We start from the raw sequence: 17,121 nt of genomic DNA, 5'->3' as shown, positions 1-17,121 counted from the left end.
ACGTCATACAAGGAATTCGTCATGGCACTAAGTATATAACTATGACACAAAAAGTCATCATTTTTCCATTTTTGAGTAACCTCGGATTGAGCGGGCTCATGCTCTTCGGGACTAGGCTTGGGTGTGGTCAAGACATATGCAATTTTAAGAGTTGAAAGCCAAAAGAATAAGCGTTGTTGCCAACGCTTGAAGTTCAATCCGTCAAACTTCTCTGGACGAGTGTAATCTTCACCGGTCATGTTGAACTAATCCAATAATCTATCTTAAGATTGTTGGAAATAATCTTGGGGTCAAGTAGATTAGTTCAACAAAACTAGTGATATATTAAATTGAAATGAAATAGAGAAATGATTACCTTTGATGATCCTGAATGTAAACCGCAAATCCGTAAGCAAGAATCAAAGAAAATATGCAAGAGAATAAAAAGAGTTTAGTGGTAGAGGCACGTTACAGAGTAACGCTACCCTTAAGATAGATTATCGCCCCCACCACGCTTGGTATGCAATCGGATTCTCTTGCGACCTATCCCCAGGATACAACACCACTTTCTTTGTCGTTGACGGTGTGCATGCACCGGCTTGGACCTTGCGAACACGTACGATACGGAACAAATTTGCCCACTTGAAAGAAATATTCCAAAACTTAAAACTTGTAAAGTTCTTGAAAGAAGATATGAACAGTACAATGTTTAGAAGAAGAAGACAAAACCAAGTACATGTACTCTTTTGAGTAACATATAATGTTGAGAAGAAAAAGTGTATTCATGCATACACTAAACAAGTGTACATGTACTACACCTTCAACGTCTCTTCCTATAAATAAAAAACCGTTTGCAAATGACAAATAAAGGTAAAAATTAAATAGCATTAAAAAATTAATAAAATATCATAAAGAAGGGACATTGCAACTCTAGAAAATTTGAAATTGATTCACAAAAAAATCAAAGCCTTTAATGCTTTAATATTAAAATATCCAACACTTCTCACCCTATCCTTATTCATGTCCTCTCAATTTTCTCCATCTCCGGCCCTCCTTGCCCTTCTCCCCTTGTTCATATATATAAACTAACTTTTCCATCAAAGAAAACCTTTCATGGATCACACCATGGCCTGAAAGACAAGGTCAATGCCATGCTAAGCAGTTTAAGTCTCTCATAACACCTTTTGGGGATGCGCTTCTCTGTGCAAGACGTATCCTAAACAAGATTTCTTGCAAGAAAACAGACAAGACTATAAAAAGTAGAGAAGGAAGAAACACGGGGATAAGTACTTGAAAGTATGGGGGTGCTTAGCTACCAAAACTCAAAAGAAGCAACAGATGCACGCGACAATGGTGGGACGAAGTTCGAAAATAATAAAACTGAAGACAACACTATACTAGTGTCCAGAGAGGCCGAGTAGGTCCCACTTGATTGATCTGAACCGTCCATTTCTTAGGCCTTCGTTTTGGTCTCCTATGACCCAAAGATTCAAACCCATCATGCAAAACTACTGTCCAATAATGTGTATTTTTGTCATTGAACCTGCACGGTCATACAGGCTAGCAGGAGAGCCACAGGGGCTAGCATTGTAGCAATTTTGTCGTATTCGTTTAATTCATCTGAGTTGGCTATTATCTTCTGCAAAAAATGATCTGCCAAATGGCTTTTCATGAAATTGCCTAGCAAATCCTCTCTATGGAGAAGATTTTTGGGGCAAGGCCCATCTACACATACGAGTTGCTTCACTTGCATGTGAGGCCTTCAACTTTTAGGGGAAAAAATAAGTAAGGTAATTCCCCAAAAATATGCTTTATAGGATGATCCTAACCCTCAAATCCGAGGAGACTTGTATACTGTGCTTTTTATTTTAAATCTCATGGTCATGGAGAAGTTTTTCCGAGGAGATTTGTATACTGTGCTTTTCATTTTAAACCCCATGGTCATGGAGAAGTTCTTCGGCACACGAGCCATCTATGTAGAGGCCCAACAAATGAATGATTTAGATCACCCAATAATGTGGATCCAACTATTTCTTTGCTATATTTTGCATGCAAGGCTACTCACCATATAAAAACTCAGCAAACACCATAGCATAAATCCCATCTAGTTTTAAGACTTGAAGCAATAAAATATTTGTTTAGAAACTCTTCAAATTTCAAAGAATTAGGCTACGTTTCGCAACCATGATTTTTTTTTTTCAGGGAATATTAGTTTGCCTAGTGGTGAGAAAGGGGTAGAAAAAGTGGGAGAGGGAGAGAATTGAGAGGGCGGAGTGGCTGAAAATTGGGTGGGTGGGGGGAGGAGGAGGGGAACTCTATTTTGAATACGGCTTTTCTTTTCCCTGTTTTTCAACCACTTCTCACCATTCATGCCCTGTCAATTCTCTGCCTCTTCCACCACTGGATAAACTAATATTAATGTAAAACACCCATATCATATGTTCCTCATGGGTAGCTGAACAAGCAAGTCTGTTAAAAAACCAGGAATAACTTTAAAAAGGGCACAATTGATCCATGGCACCGCAGAGAAAGTTGTGTTTTATCACGGTCCAATAGCGAAAAAATTCAAAATTATGGTTATTTCACTCTATGTTTCACAATTTAGGCTTGGCCGAGAACTTCGACATAGTAAAAGAGAGTCGACTCGCCTGAGTCGAAGGAGTTCTGATTGACTTGGTAGGGCAAATCTCGAACCGAAACAAAAGATGGGGGTCAACTCGGGCTGAGTCAAATCACCGAAGCAAACAGTGGTTTAACTCTCAGTCTCATTACGCATTTTAGTTTTTTTTTTTCTTTGTTGAAAATGGATTTTAGTTTTTATGTTCCCAATATGGAACACCTATTTTACTCCCATAGAATCGGGAAATCATATTTACACGCCAAAAAGGCAAGCAAAATGCTCCTGGTGGACCAAAATGGTATTTCATTATTTCTAGTGTATGTATACAATGTACAAATTCTATAAGACGAGAAAACTCAGAAAATAATTGCACCAAGTTATTTAAATATGTAACATAAAGATATAGCCTTATTTCTTATAGCCCCAAAACTGGATTCTTTGCCTCTCGGTTTCACTGTTATTGTAATTATAATTTTATACCTTTTTTTTTTTTGGTGCAACTATAGTATACTTGGAAGATGGCATGTATACCTCAGCTTCGGGTGTGAGCCAAGAGCATGTTGAAGAGCACTATCCACTTTTGCGCCTTCTCGGAACAGTGCATCATATAGAAGACAAACAAACCGGGATAAATCCTCTTCATCATCGTCTCTCCAACTTGTCAAGTGGTCACATTTCTCAGGATCACTATCTTCCCAATCACTCATAGGGCTAGCTGGTTCTGGTTCTGGTTCTTCTTCCTCCGCCTCTTCATCTCCTATAACAAATCTCCCGTCATCCACACCATTGAAGTTCCCAGTCCCATGAAAAACCATCGACTGTGTTTCGGGATGCTCAATCGACGAAGAAATGACAGCTTTGGCACCAGAATCTAGAAATGCCTTCACTAAACTGGGGGTGGGCCCACACTTCCCAGTACAGATTATAATTCTGTCTCTCCATGCTCCTACCTGAACATATCCAAAGATGGAAATGGCATAGAGAGTAGCTATCAGAACAGAAAATAATTAAACCCTTTTAATGAAATGCAGTTGATGAATGGACAACCATCATTCCACTGAATATTCATTTCAAATAATAGCAGCTTGCACAATAATTAGATAAATAAACAATGCTGTTCACTATTTCTTAGGGCATAAATGGGATCTATGTAACTTCCATCTACTTAAGGGTCCAATGACCATTGATTTAAGAAGATAACTGTAATTATCCTAGCTTTATCCATATAAATAATATATATTCTTGCGCTGTATTGCAACCTTTTTTTAAGAAGATAAGGCTTTATTGAACCACAAGAAAAGGACCAGACACAAGAAAAATGACAAATTCTGTTTGAGAACTTCAACACCTAGAGGGAACATATTCAAGTTTTTTTTACAGTTTTAAGCTCTCGTTTATGCAGATTTCTGGTAATTAACGGCTTGAAATTGAAACATAATCAGAAGATTCACAAGCTAAACATGATGCACAAGTTAATCTTATGAGAAGTCAAGCAGGAAAAAAAAATGTGTGGTGAGTGAGCTAAAGGACTGAATGAGCCAATTTTTATTGCCGGTAAAAGAGAATGAATAAAATAAAGCAGGGACTAACAAAGTAACAATGTAAACATACCATCCAACGAACATCATCAGAGGTCAAGTGAATAGCAGGGACAGTCCTTCGAAACATAAATGCCGAGATTTCTTCGTCATCTTCCAAGACCTTCATACATCAGCATAGTGATCAGCTAAGTGATTTTGTTGCTTGGTAACAGTAAAGGGAACAGATCGAATAAAATAGAAGTGGTAAACTTACATGGGTTTGTCGTCCAATATAACGATGGAGGATACCTCCTACTTCGAAGTAAGGTTTGTATGCAACCAAATCAGCTACAGTCATAATTTTCCCTAAGATGGATGCATGCTTTCTGCTGCGACCACGCATAGCCAACGAAAAACTTAATCTAACACTCTGTAGAAATCTATCTGCAAGGTCCCCTGGTTCCGCAACCACAAACACATCATTCTGCCAGCTGGCAGATAGATGTCAAGCATGTTATAATCAAATTTAAAAGCTTCATATGCAAGGAATGCCGGCATATATTAAAAAGAAAGAAAGTTCCACCTTAATATTGAACCAATTGAATCATTTTGAAGAGCCAAATGTATAACCCCAGCTTGGGGCAAATTCTGTAGCTTTTCGTGCAATGACCGAACAGGTAGAGAAAGCTGCCTAATTCCTGATGGTGATTTTGGCGGCGAAACAGAAGGCTTTCCAGTCTGAAAGCCGTCCAAGCTTAGAGGTGGGACTAAATCAATTCTATTAATCCTCTGGGGACCAATTTCAGGACTGTAAATAAGTGGACTTGATGGAAAGCTTCCAGTGAACATTGGTGATGTGAACGGCGTAGGAAATGTTGGTGTTGGCTTGGAAAACCCTGGTACTTTATTCATAAGAGACAACCTAATTCCATTACGGGCACAGAATGTCTCCAGGGATCTAGCATGGTGAACAGATTTTCCCGAATCAGGACTAAAAGAAGATTCTACAAGAAGTATCATTCGCCTCCAACCTAATGACGGGCTGTTTTCATTGAGCACTACACCAAACAGAAAGAAAAAATATGATTTTTAAATCGAAAATAATCCCACCAGCAGCGGAAAGAAGAGGCACCAAGATGCTAACCTGTGTTTGAAGGCTTTGTTCTAGGAAAATTTTGAGGTTTCATCTTCTCTGACCAATTTTCTTCGCTGAGATATGGCGGGAGTAGCCGCTCACAGACATTCTTGAAGGACTCAAAATTGGTGTGGATGTACTCCTTGGTTGCCGCCTCTAACTTGAGCCAGACTGCAGGGTCAGTCTCATCCAGTTCCATATCGCAACGCTCATCAACTATGCACATGAAATACATAGCCAAGTTATGACTTTTTTACATCTCATTTACTCTTCAACCATAATGAACATGTCTATGAAATGTCTTGGCAGTTGGTACTACTCAAAGGATGAACTTTCAAGACAAAAAATAAATAAAATAAAATAAAAAACACTTTCAAGAGAGAAGGTGTGCCCAGCTGGGGGAGAAACACAGGAGATTAGAAGCAGAATAACTAGTCCTCACCTGGATTAAATCGAAAATAGTGTATTTCAGGAAGCATTGGTAACAAGGTGTTCAACGCTTCCTCCACTCGCTCCACTGAGCATGCACTCTCAATCAACACTTGTCCAGTATCCAGATAACGCCACCCTCCCTTTCGAACCTAGGATTATAAATATCAAAAGAAAGAAAGAAAATGCATTAACAACCTTGAAGAGTTTATATAGCAGTAGAACGACTAATTAGTCAAGCAGCTTAGTAAATCCCACTGTTCCTTCCCAATTGCATTTTTAAGCAAGAAACCTATAATTGGGTCATTCATTGTTTTTTTAAGGGTTTTCTTGCCAAAGATTACAACGCAAAAGGAACATGGTGGCAATACCAGTAAAAGGAATTTGCCATTTCAAAAAAAAATACCAGTAAAAGGAACAATGCAAAAACCAAATACAATTTTTTCACATACCTTTGTTGGAACAGAACCACATCCTATAGAAACTAGACAGTCAATTTGTGTGTCAGGCCACAGAAGCTGTGCTTCTCTTATGGAAAAAATAGTGGGATTGTTTGCTACAATAGCCCCATCCTGCCAACGATTTACGTCTGAAACAAATAATGAAAAGAAATGCTACTATTAGGACCAAACTAGTTGTAAAGGTTGGATGGATCTACTCTTGCTCATGGTTTTAAATTTCAGCAGAAATTTCGGATTACGGACGGAACCAAAACCGAAATATATACCGGAATTTTTAAATTTTATGATTTACACCGAAATTAGAAATTTCAAACCTTGCTCTTGCTGCCTAAATGTAATATATCATCATGCAAATTGCTCAGAGATGCAACGAGGGAAATTTTACAGGAATCAAATAAAAGGAGTTAAAAGTGTAGATATGGGAGAACAATACCATCAGAGAAATCGTCAAGATAATATGGGGCAGCAGATGATGCTCTTATAGCTTCCCATATACGATGCTTGCAGCTTCCAAGAAGAGCACCACGCTTGGCTGTGGGTCCTACCCCACTGATTGGTGGACCATCGGCTGTTCCTAAAGGTGTCTCCGGTGTGCCGGCAGGATACTGCAAATTCCGAGACAAACATGGTTCATTCCAACATACATCACACAAGAATAATAGAAGATAAGGATTCCTTAATCTCCAGCAATTGCCCATTAAAAGGTTATATTTACAAACGTGGTGGTCACGAAGAAAGGCATTCAGTATCTTATCCAAATCAAAGCCTTAACCACAAAGATTTTATAAAACTATGAATTAAGTTTTTATGAAAAAAACTAGAAACAGGACTATGAACTAAAAAATGGGTTAGTAATTAGTAAAGTTGCATGGATATACACAAATGCTTAGAATTAGGAGTTATATGGTGTTCACCAGTATTTTTCCAAGTAAACATACTGGTGGTAGACAAGTGGGGTCCAGCAGTTCGGTGGTCTAAAACATTCATCTGCTAGGCCCTAGAATGAACAAGTCATCGACAAAAATTCTGAGCCATCTGACAATCCTAGCCCTCCAATTTGTCAAGATTTTTTTTGTCACTTTTAAATTACTGAGGTTCCCATGATTTCATGTAAATTCAGTATGGTCGAGATGTGCCCAACATAGTGGAAATTATAGAATCTTGTGGTGCCTCTTTCCAGATTCAGGAATATGACTGGAAACCCAATCCGTGATCCAACTGCAAAGTCTATGGTCATTCAACTGAGAAATGTGCCTCCTAGGGAAAGAAAAATATTATCAGGAAGGAGTGGGTCCCAGTTAACAAGAAAATACAAAGAGGGAAATCCTTAATCTCTACATCTATAAAGCAACATAGTCCTGAACTTGAAAATTCACTCCAAGATGCTCCAACTTGCCAGTTACTTCTCAGGTTAATGAGATTTCGTCTACAAACCAGGTGTAGGAGACTGTCGCTCATGCAAATTACTTTGCAGCCCTTGAATCTGGATCACTTTTGATTTATGAATCGTCTGAGAAATATGGAAAGAGCAGCCTCTAAAGCTAACAAAACATTGGACTATGGTGTGAAGCATTCAGCTAGAATTACGAGGTTGCAATTCCTACCGAGGAAAAAAGAAGAGTCCTAGAAATGATGATAAAAATTGGTGTAAAGCATTAGAAGAATGAGTTCCTCAACTAAGAGAAGTGAAGTCAGAAATTTAATCATCCAAAATAACCTCCATGTTATGCATTGTTGAAACTACATGTCACATACTTCCTTTTTTCCCATCCTCATCCTCCCTGGAGTTAACTGTCTATGTTGATGCTGATTGGTCAGGATGCCTAGAAGACATTGTTCAACTGCAACTGGTTGGTATATGTTCTCTGAGATTCTTTGATTTTATGGAAATGTAAGTAGGATAATATTTGTTGCTCGGCGGGTGTAGGCAGGCCCGCCGTGGAGATATTTGATTTCCTACTCCTAACCCCCCCAAAAGAAAAAACAGCTTTTGTTCCTTTTAGGTCGCCATTTTCTTTTTTTCTTTTTTTGCTTCAACCATCTCGGTCGTGGATGTCCCCTACTTAAGATTTTGGAAACAAAAGTATTCCGGTCGTTTCGTGCCGGTTTTGGTGGAAAGTTCAAACCATGCCCATGATCACTTAGCCTTAGATCAAGAAGACAGCGAGTATTAGAATGACTTAGATGGGAGGTGTACAGACTTAGAATGACTCTATGGGTTGAGGGAATCACCATGGGCATTGAGGACCACGAGCATGGTTCGAGCGACTCTGCACAACTATTTCCGAGTACAACTTTCGACGGAGTACTTATTCACCCAGTCTTCGTCAAGAAGACATCAGGGCCTACCAGTGTTTCAAAACGCGGATGCGGGTCAAAATGCGGTCGAAGAAAATCCTAGTTGACTTGGCACGATGCAGTCAAGTACTAGGTTGACACGGTCATAACTCGGGAGTGTCAAATGAGTTTTTAATAATTTTGCAGGGCAAAACGAGGAACGTGGCGAAAAAACGTGGAACACGGTCAAGGGAAAAGGGAGTCTACTCGGTGGAATCGACACTGATGCAGTGGAGTTTTAAAACTATGGGTCCTACCACCACTCTGATATGTATGTAGGTGGCATTGTTTTTTTTTGAATAAGCTATGTAGGTGGCATTGTGTTTACTGGAAATAGTTCAAATGTTAAGTAATATTTGCAGTGTTTTTTATATCAAGAATCTGTGGTATCTTTAAGTATTTTTTTGGGATTGAAGTCACTTGTTCTAAGTGAGGCATTTTCATTTTTCAACGTAAGTAAGTTTTAGATCTCCTTACGGACACCAGTTTACCAGGGGCAAAATCAATTGGCAGTCTTCTTGAGCTTAATCACAAACTCTTCAGTAAGACTACAACTCCTCTTCATGATCCTTCTAGATATGAAGGAATGGTTGAAAATCATATATATTTGACCATCACACACCCAGATATTGCATATGTTGAGTTCATGCATTCAGCATGCCTTCAACATTGAGAAATTGTTCTTCACATAGTTCCTCTCTCAAAGGATCTCTAGGAAAAAAGTTTGTTGTATTTAAATCATTGGAATTAGAGGTGGGATATTTTGATGCATAATGAGCAGAGATGTGAATGCTTAGATGGATGTACGGCCACACAAGGTTAGGTAGAATTAAAAATGTAGACATTCATAGAAAGGTGGAGGTGGCACCAATTGAGGAGAAGATGAGAGAGCACCGCTTAAGATGGTTTGGACATATCCAACGTACGCCTTTGGATGCTCCGGTGAGAAGAGGCGACTCGTGTCAAATTGATGGAGTAAAAAGAGGTAGGGGCAGAGCGAAAACAACTTGGGTAGAAACAGTGAGGAAAGACTTGATAGCTAGGAACATAACAGAGAACATGACCTTGGATAGGATAGAATGGAAGAAAATGATCCACATAGAAGAACCCAACTAGAGCCGGGTAGATTCCTTTCACCTTCTTCATGAAATTTTTCTAAAGGATTCATTTAGCCGACCCCAACGAGTTTGGGACAAAGGCTTTGTTGAGTCGAGTTGAGAATGAGTGGGATCCCCAAATTACAAAAATAAACTAGTGGCCATTGCATCTTTGCTGGTGGTAACATGGCAACTTAAAGGAAAGATATGGTCAGTGGTGGCTCATTTGTCAGCTGAGGATGATTACAAATCCATGGCTCATGATACTAATTAGTTAATGTACTCACAGAGATACGACTGAGGTTTCTATTCCCATGAAACTTTGTTGCAAATGTACTCACAGAGATACGACTGAGGTTTCTATTCCCATGAAACTTTGTTGCAGATATAAGGATGCTATTCACATTGCCTTGAGGGAGAGCGTAGAGGGATTTAAATGTATAAAGATGGGACCCTTAATATAAAGTCATGTTGAATTTTTTAGGTTTTTCCCATGTTGGGGCATTTTGATCTTTTCCACTTTTTCCATCTATAAGCCATTTAAGTGACTTAAGTGTCTTCAGTAACCTAGGTAGGGGGCCAACATGGGATTTGCATAGGACAAGTGTGTTGGGTGTTTTCCAAACCCTATGGCCATTTTCCCCAACCTCTCTCTCTCTCTCTCTCTCTCTCTCTCTCTCTCTCTCTCATCAAGGTTTTGGGTTTCGAATTTGGTATACGTCTCGATCGAGATGGAAATGAAAAAATGACGATTTCAGATGAAAATTTTCATAGAAATCCTATAAAATTATAGAAATGTATGGAGACATATGCAGACGGACATTTAAAATGAAACTTTAGAGAACACTAGAATAAGTACAAATACACTAAAAACATCATAAGCAAAAAAAACCCACTCATAATGGTTTAAAACATTGAACACCCAGTGACCGCAAATCTGATAATTCAAAACATATCACATTTCATATGTAATTCATATACATATTTATACATAATACATATATCATATTTTACATGCAATTCATATAAATATGATTATGAACACATTGATATAATATACCATTAATAAACTTACAATTTTGGTTTCGTTGTGCGTTATGCATTCCGGTGGGAATGGAAATGTAAACATTTCGGTCGGTTTGTATCAGTTTCATAGGAAATTTAAAAATATGCTCTCCATCTCTTACTCCATCCTTGCTTCTTCTAGGTTCTTCCTTTTTAATCTAGTTAATGTTCTAGATCTATAGCAAGCAGTTTTTTTTAACGACTACTAGATTCATTAAAGAAAGACCGAGATGGTCAAACACAAAGAAGAAAAGGAAAAAGAAAAAAAGAATACAATACGGGGAGCAAAAACACAGATTCAAGGGGCAAAAAATCAAAAAGCTCCAAGTCTTCCTTCTCAATCCCTTCTCTAGCGAGCCAATCAGCCACTCTGTTAGCAGAACGACGCACATGCTGGAACTCTCGAAGGCAATAAGAGAAGCCCCCACCTAGTCTTGGATTTAGTCAAAGAATCTAGCAAATCTTCAAGGGAGACCTTTAAGCCAATGGATCACATTCTGAGAATCCCCTTCAACAATCACTTTATCAAGGCTATTCTTATCACGCAATTTAAAACCTTGATGCACCGCCCGGACCTCAGCTTCGTTTGAGTCCGTAACACCTATAACACGCAGTATTGGCCGCTACAATTGAAATTTTTTTGTAAGAACCAATACGGGAGTTCATGTTATATCAGACCCTATTGAAACAGATACAAATCCATATTGGCTGATATTCTGAACCATGCTTCTACCTCATCATTTCAAATATCATGGCCTGACTGAATTAGAACATTAGATTCTTGCAAGCTTTGAATTGTGATTTTCTTTATTGATGATTGATTCAAAGAAGATCTGCTTTCACATAAAATAAAATAAAAGCATTTGAATGACTTGAGACAGTATGCAGACACGCAGTGGTTGAACATCAACATGGACTACAGACTAGAGATTACATAGAAAAGGATGATAAGGATTTTGGTATACTTGGAGAGTAACTTGTTCTCATTTTAGTAAAGGGAAAGAAGTCAACAGGACAATATATTTCTTTCCTCTGCAAGCTTAAATTCATTCATAAGCTACTATTTCCTAAAATGAGGGTGTTAGAAGATTGTGCTCATGTCCAATGCTTTAAGATGTATTGGCATCCATTCAAAAAAAAAGATGTATTGCAAAGCAAATGGACCTGATAGTTTCGAAATATAAAAGGCTGAGCTGGCAGCACGCTGACCAGAGTTGATACTACAAAAACTTTTGGAATGCTTTTCACAGCTGAATCTATTAAAAGGTCACCATCGTCATCGGCACACATCTCTTTCAGCAACTTCTCAAACTGATCTGCACTGTGCTGTAAAACCATTGACGGTAAGGCTTCCTACTCCATGAGAAATGAGAAAAAAAGGGAAGGAAGAAAAAAACAAAAACAAGAAGCTAGAAAAAAGCATAAGAACCATTCAAAAAAAGAGAGAGAGAAAAAACATAAGAAAAGTGTGATCTTGTATACTTTAGATCCATGGACGACAACTCTAAAGCTCTGTGATGAACTTTTGTAAAGTTGATCCAACTTCTCTTTCCATGTTGCAGCTTCATTATCCTTTGGAACAGGTTCAGCGAACACAAGTTTTCCTGGATAACCATAATTATGAAATGGCATACATAAATCCAATGAATAAATTATACATCATGTCATGTGAGTGTGAGTGTCCTAAATGTACATAGTACATACCAAGTTCCTTGTAGATTTCCTCACACTCGTCCAAGGTCATTTGTTTGATTCCAAGAGCTATAGCAAGCATACCACCAGTAGATGTGCCACATATAAGGTCAAACATCTCGTGGATACGTTTCCCAGTTCCTTGCTCAATTTGTTTAAGTATCTGGACAGTTGCCAGACCTTTCATACCACCACCATCCATTGATAGTATACGCAGTCCTTGCTTTGGAACCTGTCTTCCTCTAATTGCCCGCCGCAGATTCTCATTTTCTCCTGAAGAAGAACACGGTCAATGGCACAGAAAATTGGGGTCTAAAAAATATCTGTTAACTAAGATACACTAGATACAAGAAACAAACCAAAAATTGCCAAGGCACGTGCTGCAGCTTTATTCACACGGGGCTCAGGTGAAACCGTAAGGCGTAGGAGAAGGTCATGCAAGCTTTCTGAAGTGGCTAGAGTACGGCGGTTCTCCAGACAGAAAGCTAAATTACCAACAGCAAAAAGAGCTAGTCTTTGCACCTAACAAAAGGTAGCCATCAATAACACACTATGTTGCATCAGTACGGATAGAGTGTCGGAATCCGACACGTGTATCAAGTGTCGGATTCGGCAAACCTCAAAAAGAAAGATTTATTATAATTAATTCTGAATTTTTAATTACTATAAATAATATATTAAATTTTTTAGTAGGTTGAGTAAATATTATGTTTTATTTTCTTATAAAATATAAAAACTTACTATTAGGATGGATAAAACTTAAAACATGTAGTGATTGTCAGGTGATGGAAGTAACAAAAAAAAAGCGGGGGGCGGGGGGGGGGGGGGGGGGGGGGGTTTGTTGCATTGGAAAAGATATTTTACACATTTTGATGAAGTCTTAAAACAGATGCAAAAGTATGAAATTAAGTGTAAAATGATTGCAAAATATCTTTTCCAATGCACCTTAACGGGTGCACTTAGGGCACTTGTTAGCAACACCCCGGAAAAAAAAAAAACAATTAAAAGAATAGAATAGTGTTTCTGAGCTAGAGATTCAAAAACTCATGTTGGCCAATGTTTTTGGGGGGATCCAAAGCATTCATTTAAAAGGCCCTATCATGGATAGGGTGTGTACCAAAAATCAGGTCCATAGGATCATCCTAACCCTTCCATTTGTGGAGGGAAAAATGGACAGATACTGTTTCTCCACAAATCTGCCCATTTTCCCCTCCACAAATTGAAGGGTTAGGATGATCCAATGGAGCTGATTTTTTGTCGACACCCTATCCATGATAGGGCCTTCCAAATGAATGCTTTGGATCCCCCAACAATGTGAGCCCACAACTGTTTCTGAGCTCTAGCTCAGAAACACTATTCTCTTAAAAGAAACCAAGAAAGTGTCTGAATCCTAAAGTATTGGAAACTGAGACGTGTCCGACAAGGATTCTTTGCTCGTTCAGAACATGGTTTTAAATTTCGACCGAAATCCGAAATTTCAGATTTCGGTGGAGACCAAAACCGAAATTTCCTGAAATTCCATTTTTCGCCATTTACCAAATTTCGGTAATTTCGGTCCGAAATTTAGATTAAATGCCATTATTTATTGAAAAAAAGTGTTACAAAATTTCGGAATTTCAGTCCAGAATTTCAAACCAAATTACAAAATTTCGGATTTCGCCGAAATTTCAGTTTTTGGTGGGGTCCGAAGCGATTACCGAAACCGAAATTTTAAACCATGGTTCAGAAGAATCCATGTAACATATTAACACATAACCCCCTTTAGGAAACATGAGAAAACATAATATGTAAATTATAAGCATGTTGAAGTATACTTGCCTCTGTGTTCTTATGAGCACACAAGGCTTTCAGGGATTTCAGTACGTCTTTAGTCAACATTTTTTGAGCAACAATATCAGAGGCAAAGGCTAAGGTAACCACGACTTGCAACACAGAAATTAGCTCTTCTGGGTCAACTGATCTCAGAACTGATTCAATGGGTTGCATAACGTCAGATTTTATCAACTGCATTGCCAAAGAAACATCTGCCGCAAGTGATGATAGAGCGCAGCATGCTTGTTCAACCTTGCAATTAGTGGATGGATTAGAAACAAAAAAAAATACTGGATTAAATTAATCCAACTAATTAAAGCAAGAGTAACCTACATACCACATGACGGTCTTCACTACTTATCATACTTATAAGTTGCCGCACAGCATTTTCATCTTTACCAATAGCCGTGCGGTTGCCTTGATCTTGCATGATCTTAGCCAATGCAGATGCAAGTAGAGGGTGATGACATGAGGAAAACCGGAAAATAAGAGAGAAGAAGGCACTTAGTTTGTGTCTAGATGCAACGAAATAAGAGCTGTTCTCCGTCTGCACTCAAGAAAAAGTCTTCTTATTCCACAAGAATATAAGTGATCAGCGGAAGTCTCACTGCTAATACCATGTCATATATATATATATATATATATATATATATATATATATATTACCTCAATTCGCACAGTCACAGATTTTAAATTTTCATCGGCCTCGATTCTGATGTTTGCCAGCGACAAGTGACGGAGATTGTGCAAAGGTAAAATTTCTGGAAGAAATTCAAGGGGATTTCCAAATAACCTTAGAACACGTAACTCAGCCATAGCTCTGCCATTAAACTGAAGAGAAACATTAGATCCGGAGACTAAAATCTAGAAATTATGAGCACCGGCAAACAAGTATCTAGTGGAACAAAGCCAAAGGCTAATCCAAATAGTGCATCGCAGTTTGAATGACCTGAAATCCAGAAGGGGCCGAACCAGTTTGTTATGTTCCAACGATAGCTCCACCAACCCAACACACTGCCTCAGTTCAACTGCTCAAAGGTTTTAAAAATGATCAGACAAGTATTATAACCTACAGAATAATGCAATGTATTAACCTAGCACAAATTAAATACCATTTGCATCTAATTTCCAACAAAAAAAAAAATGCCCAAGTTTACCGGGAACTGAAACCAGCATGTTGTTGTCAACTCTGAGAACTTTCAAAATTTTCAGTTCACCAAGCTCAGGCGGCAAAACTGACAGCTTATTGTTATCAAGGTAGAGCTTCTCGAGATGTGGCAATCGTGTCAACTCTGCTGGCAATACCTGATAATAATTCCACAATTAACAAGCTTTCTATGACAAAGTCTCATTATAAACAATAAGCTTATTGGGAAATAAAATATTTATTTTGAAATAGCTTGAATTCCCTATGGTTACGAGATAACATGGTAGTTTCAGGAAAACTATGGTTTCAGTAAAATTAAGGTTACAATTGTCTATATGATTCACGTTATAATACCAAATTATGATGCAACATGTAGCAGAAATATAATCCAAGAATCAATGGGTTGCTCTTGATTGCAATTGTCAACAATATTCCTAGAATCTAGAATCAAATAAAAGATTAATTAGTGTAGAAAATTCACATAACCTTCCAATGGATAACAAATCAAAACGATGAAAATCTGAGAGCGTAGATCAAACTCGACAAAAATTCCACCGAAGATCACAACAGAAATTTTTGAAGACCCAAAAAACGGGAATACGCAGCAAAATTCAGAAACAGTATCAGGCTCAATTCTTCAATTAAATCTATTCATAATTGGATCCACATTCAGAATGATGAAAAAGGCAAAATCCCAAACAGTACCAACCAATTAAAACCCAACAAAAAAAACCCTAAATTTCAATCATACAAAAACTAATAAACAAACAAATAAAAACTCACCGACAAACTACATCCACAGAGACTCAACACCGTAACGCTCTTCCAATGCTCCCCAAACCCTAAAAACCCACCTTCAATCCCCGAAGGCGCGAGATTCGACCTAACCAATCTCGTCAAAACCCCGATCCCATCGCTCTGTTGCCCCGACCCCACCGTCTTCGACATCCTCACCGCCTTTAATGGCTCTCGCCTCTTCACAACCCTCATCTCTACACCAACATTCTCATCATTTTGCTGATTAAGCTCGAGAATTACAGTATCTTGTGGAGAGGGAAGAGCAACCATTAGCTGAGACTGAAGCCTGAGAGCGACCTGATCTTCGTCATCTCCGGCTGACCAATCGAGCGCGATTTGAAACCCTAATTCGTTATGAAACCCTAATTCGTTTGAAGGAGGAGATTGATCTGTGGTTAAAGGGACATTGTAATCTTCGTCTTCGCCGTAGTTTAGGGTGAGATGGAAGACTTCAGATGGTCTTTTCCATCCCAAACCCCATGACATGGTTTTGGAATTTCTAGGGTTTTGTAGAGAGATGGAGTTTGGGTGGAATTAGGGATAGGGTTAGGGTTTTGGAGGAGAAACTAGATATTTAGAATGGGGTGGAGAAGAGGGGCAGAAGCCTGGTTTTGAGAAGGATACGTTTGGGACTATTGGATTCTGCTTATATTGAAGGATACGTTTGCTTAAAATGACTATATTGCCCTTTTGCGCCCGCTGCCAAGGTAACGTGACATGAAAGTTCTTTGACATTATATTTGTGGCTACTTATTTTGTCACTACCATGTTTTGATAATCGCACAAACCCAACTTTGTCTTTTCTTTTTTTTAATTGTAATAACTTTTGACAACTGTTTAAAATAGAAAAGATAAGACGAATCAGTGCAATTATCATAACATATTAGTACAAATATCCGTGGCCTTTTTTTTTATCTAGATGGCTGAATTGTTACATGCCAAGTGTGAAGAAGTGCATGAGACCCACTTAATGATCCAAACCGTTCATTTTAGGGCCCACTATTCGAAGGGTTATATCCCATGATGTCT

At 38.4% G+C, this 17,121-nt stretch overlaps 1 protein-coding gene across 2 annotated transcripts; it reads right to left on the bottom strand.

The window, feature by feature from the left end:
* Positions 1–2,885: 2,885 nt before the first annotated feature.
* On the bottom strand, positions 2,886–16,729 carry LOC143854060 (phospholipase A I-like protein). Of its 2 annotated transcripts, XM_077363785.1 has the most exons (18): positions 16,078–16,729; positions 15,305–15,452; positions 15,097–15,175; positions 14,814–14,967; positions 14,485–14,694; positions 14,154–14,399; positions 12,695–12,857; positions 12,348–12,608; positions 12,126–12,247; positions 11,808–11,969; positions 6,578–6,749; positions 6,136–6,272; positions 5,697–5,835; positions 5,264–5,470; positions 4,703–5,177; positions 4,394–4,610; positions 4,211–4,300; positions 2,886–3,549 (listed from the first exon to the last, which is right to left on the bottom strand). In XM_077363785.1, exons 1-18 carry the CDS (start codon positions 16,576–16,578, stop codon positions 3,100–3,102), a joined length of 3,933 nt encoding a protein of 1,310 aa, XP_077219900.1. In that variant the 5' UTR covers positions 16,579–16,729; the 3' UTR covers positions 2,886–3,099. The 2 variants fall into 2 exon arrangements, with proteins under 2 accessions (XP_077219900.1, XP_077219901.1); XM_077363786.1 differs by lacking the exon at positions 16,078–16,729 and having other exon boundaries at positions 14,814–14,978; positions 15,305–15,349.
* Positions 16,730–17,121: the final 392 nt, after the last annotated feature.

The sequence above is a fragment of the Tasmannia lanceolata genome, unplaced genomic scaffold, assembly GCF_043159265.1.
Source record: "Tasmannia lanceolata isolate RefF3 unplaced genomic scaffold, GAP_Taslan_0.1 ptg000020l, whole genome shotgun sequence".
Classification (NCBI taxonomy): Eukaryota; Viridiplantae; Streptophyta; class Magnoliopsida; order Canellales; family Winteraceae; genus Tasmannia; species Tasmannia lanceolata.
This window is presented reverse-complemented; position numbering and strand designations above follow the sequence as displayed.

Bases quoted from the DNA above. Each gene is read 5' to 3' on its own strand.
- LOC143854060 (XM_077363785.1), bottom strand. From the start codon at position 16,578: ATGTCATGGGGTTTGGGATGGAAAAGACCATCTGAAGTCTTCCATCTC. The intron at 12,609-12,694 runs GTTTGTTTCTTG...GTTCTTCTTCAG, and splicing joins ACGTGCCTTGGCAATTTTTG to GAGAAAATGAGAATCTGCGG. The intron at 6,750-11,807 runs GTCCATTTGCTT...CGGAATTTGCAG, and splicing joins TTATATTTCGAAACTATCAG to TATCCTGCCGGCACACCGGA.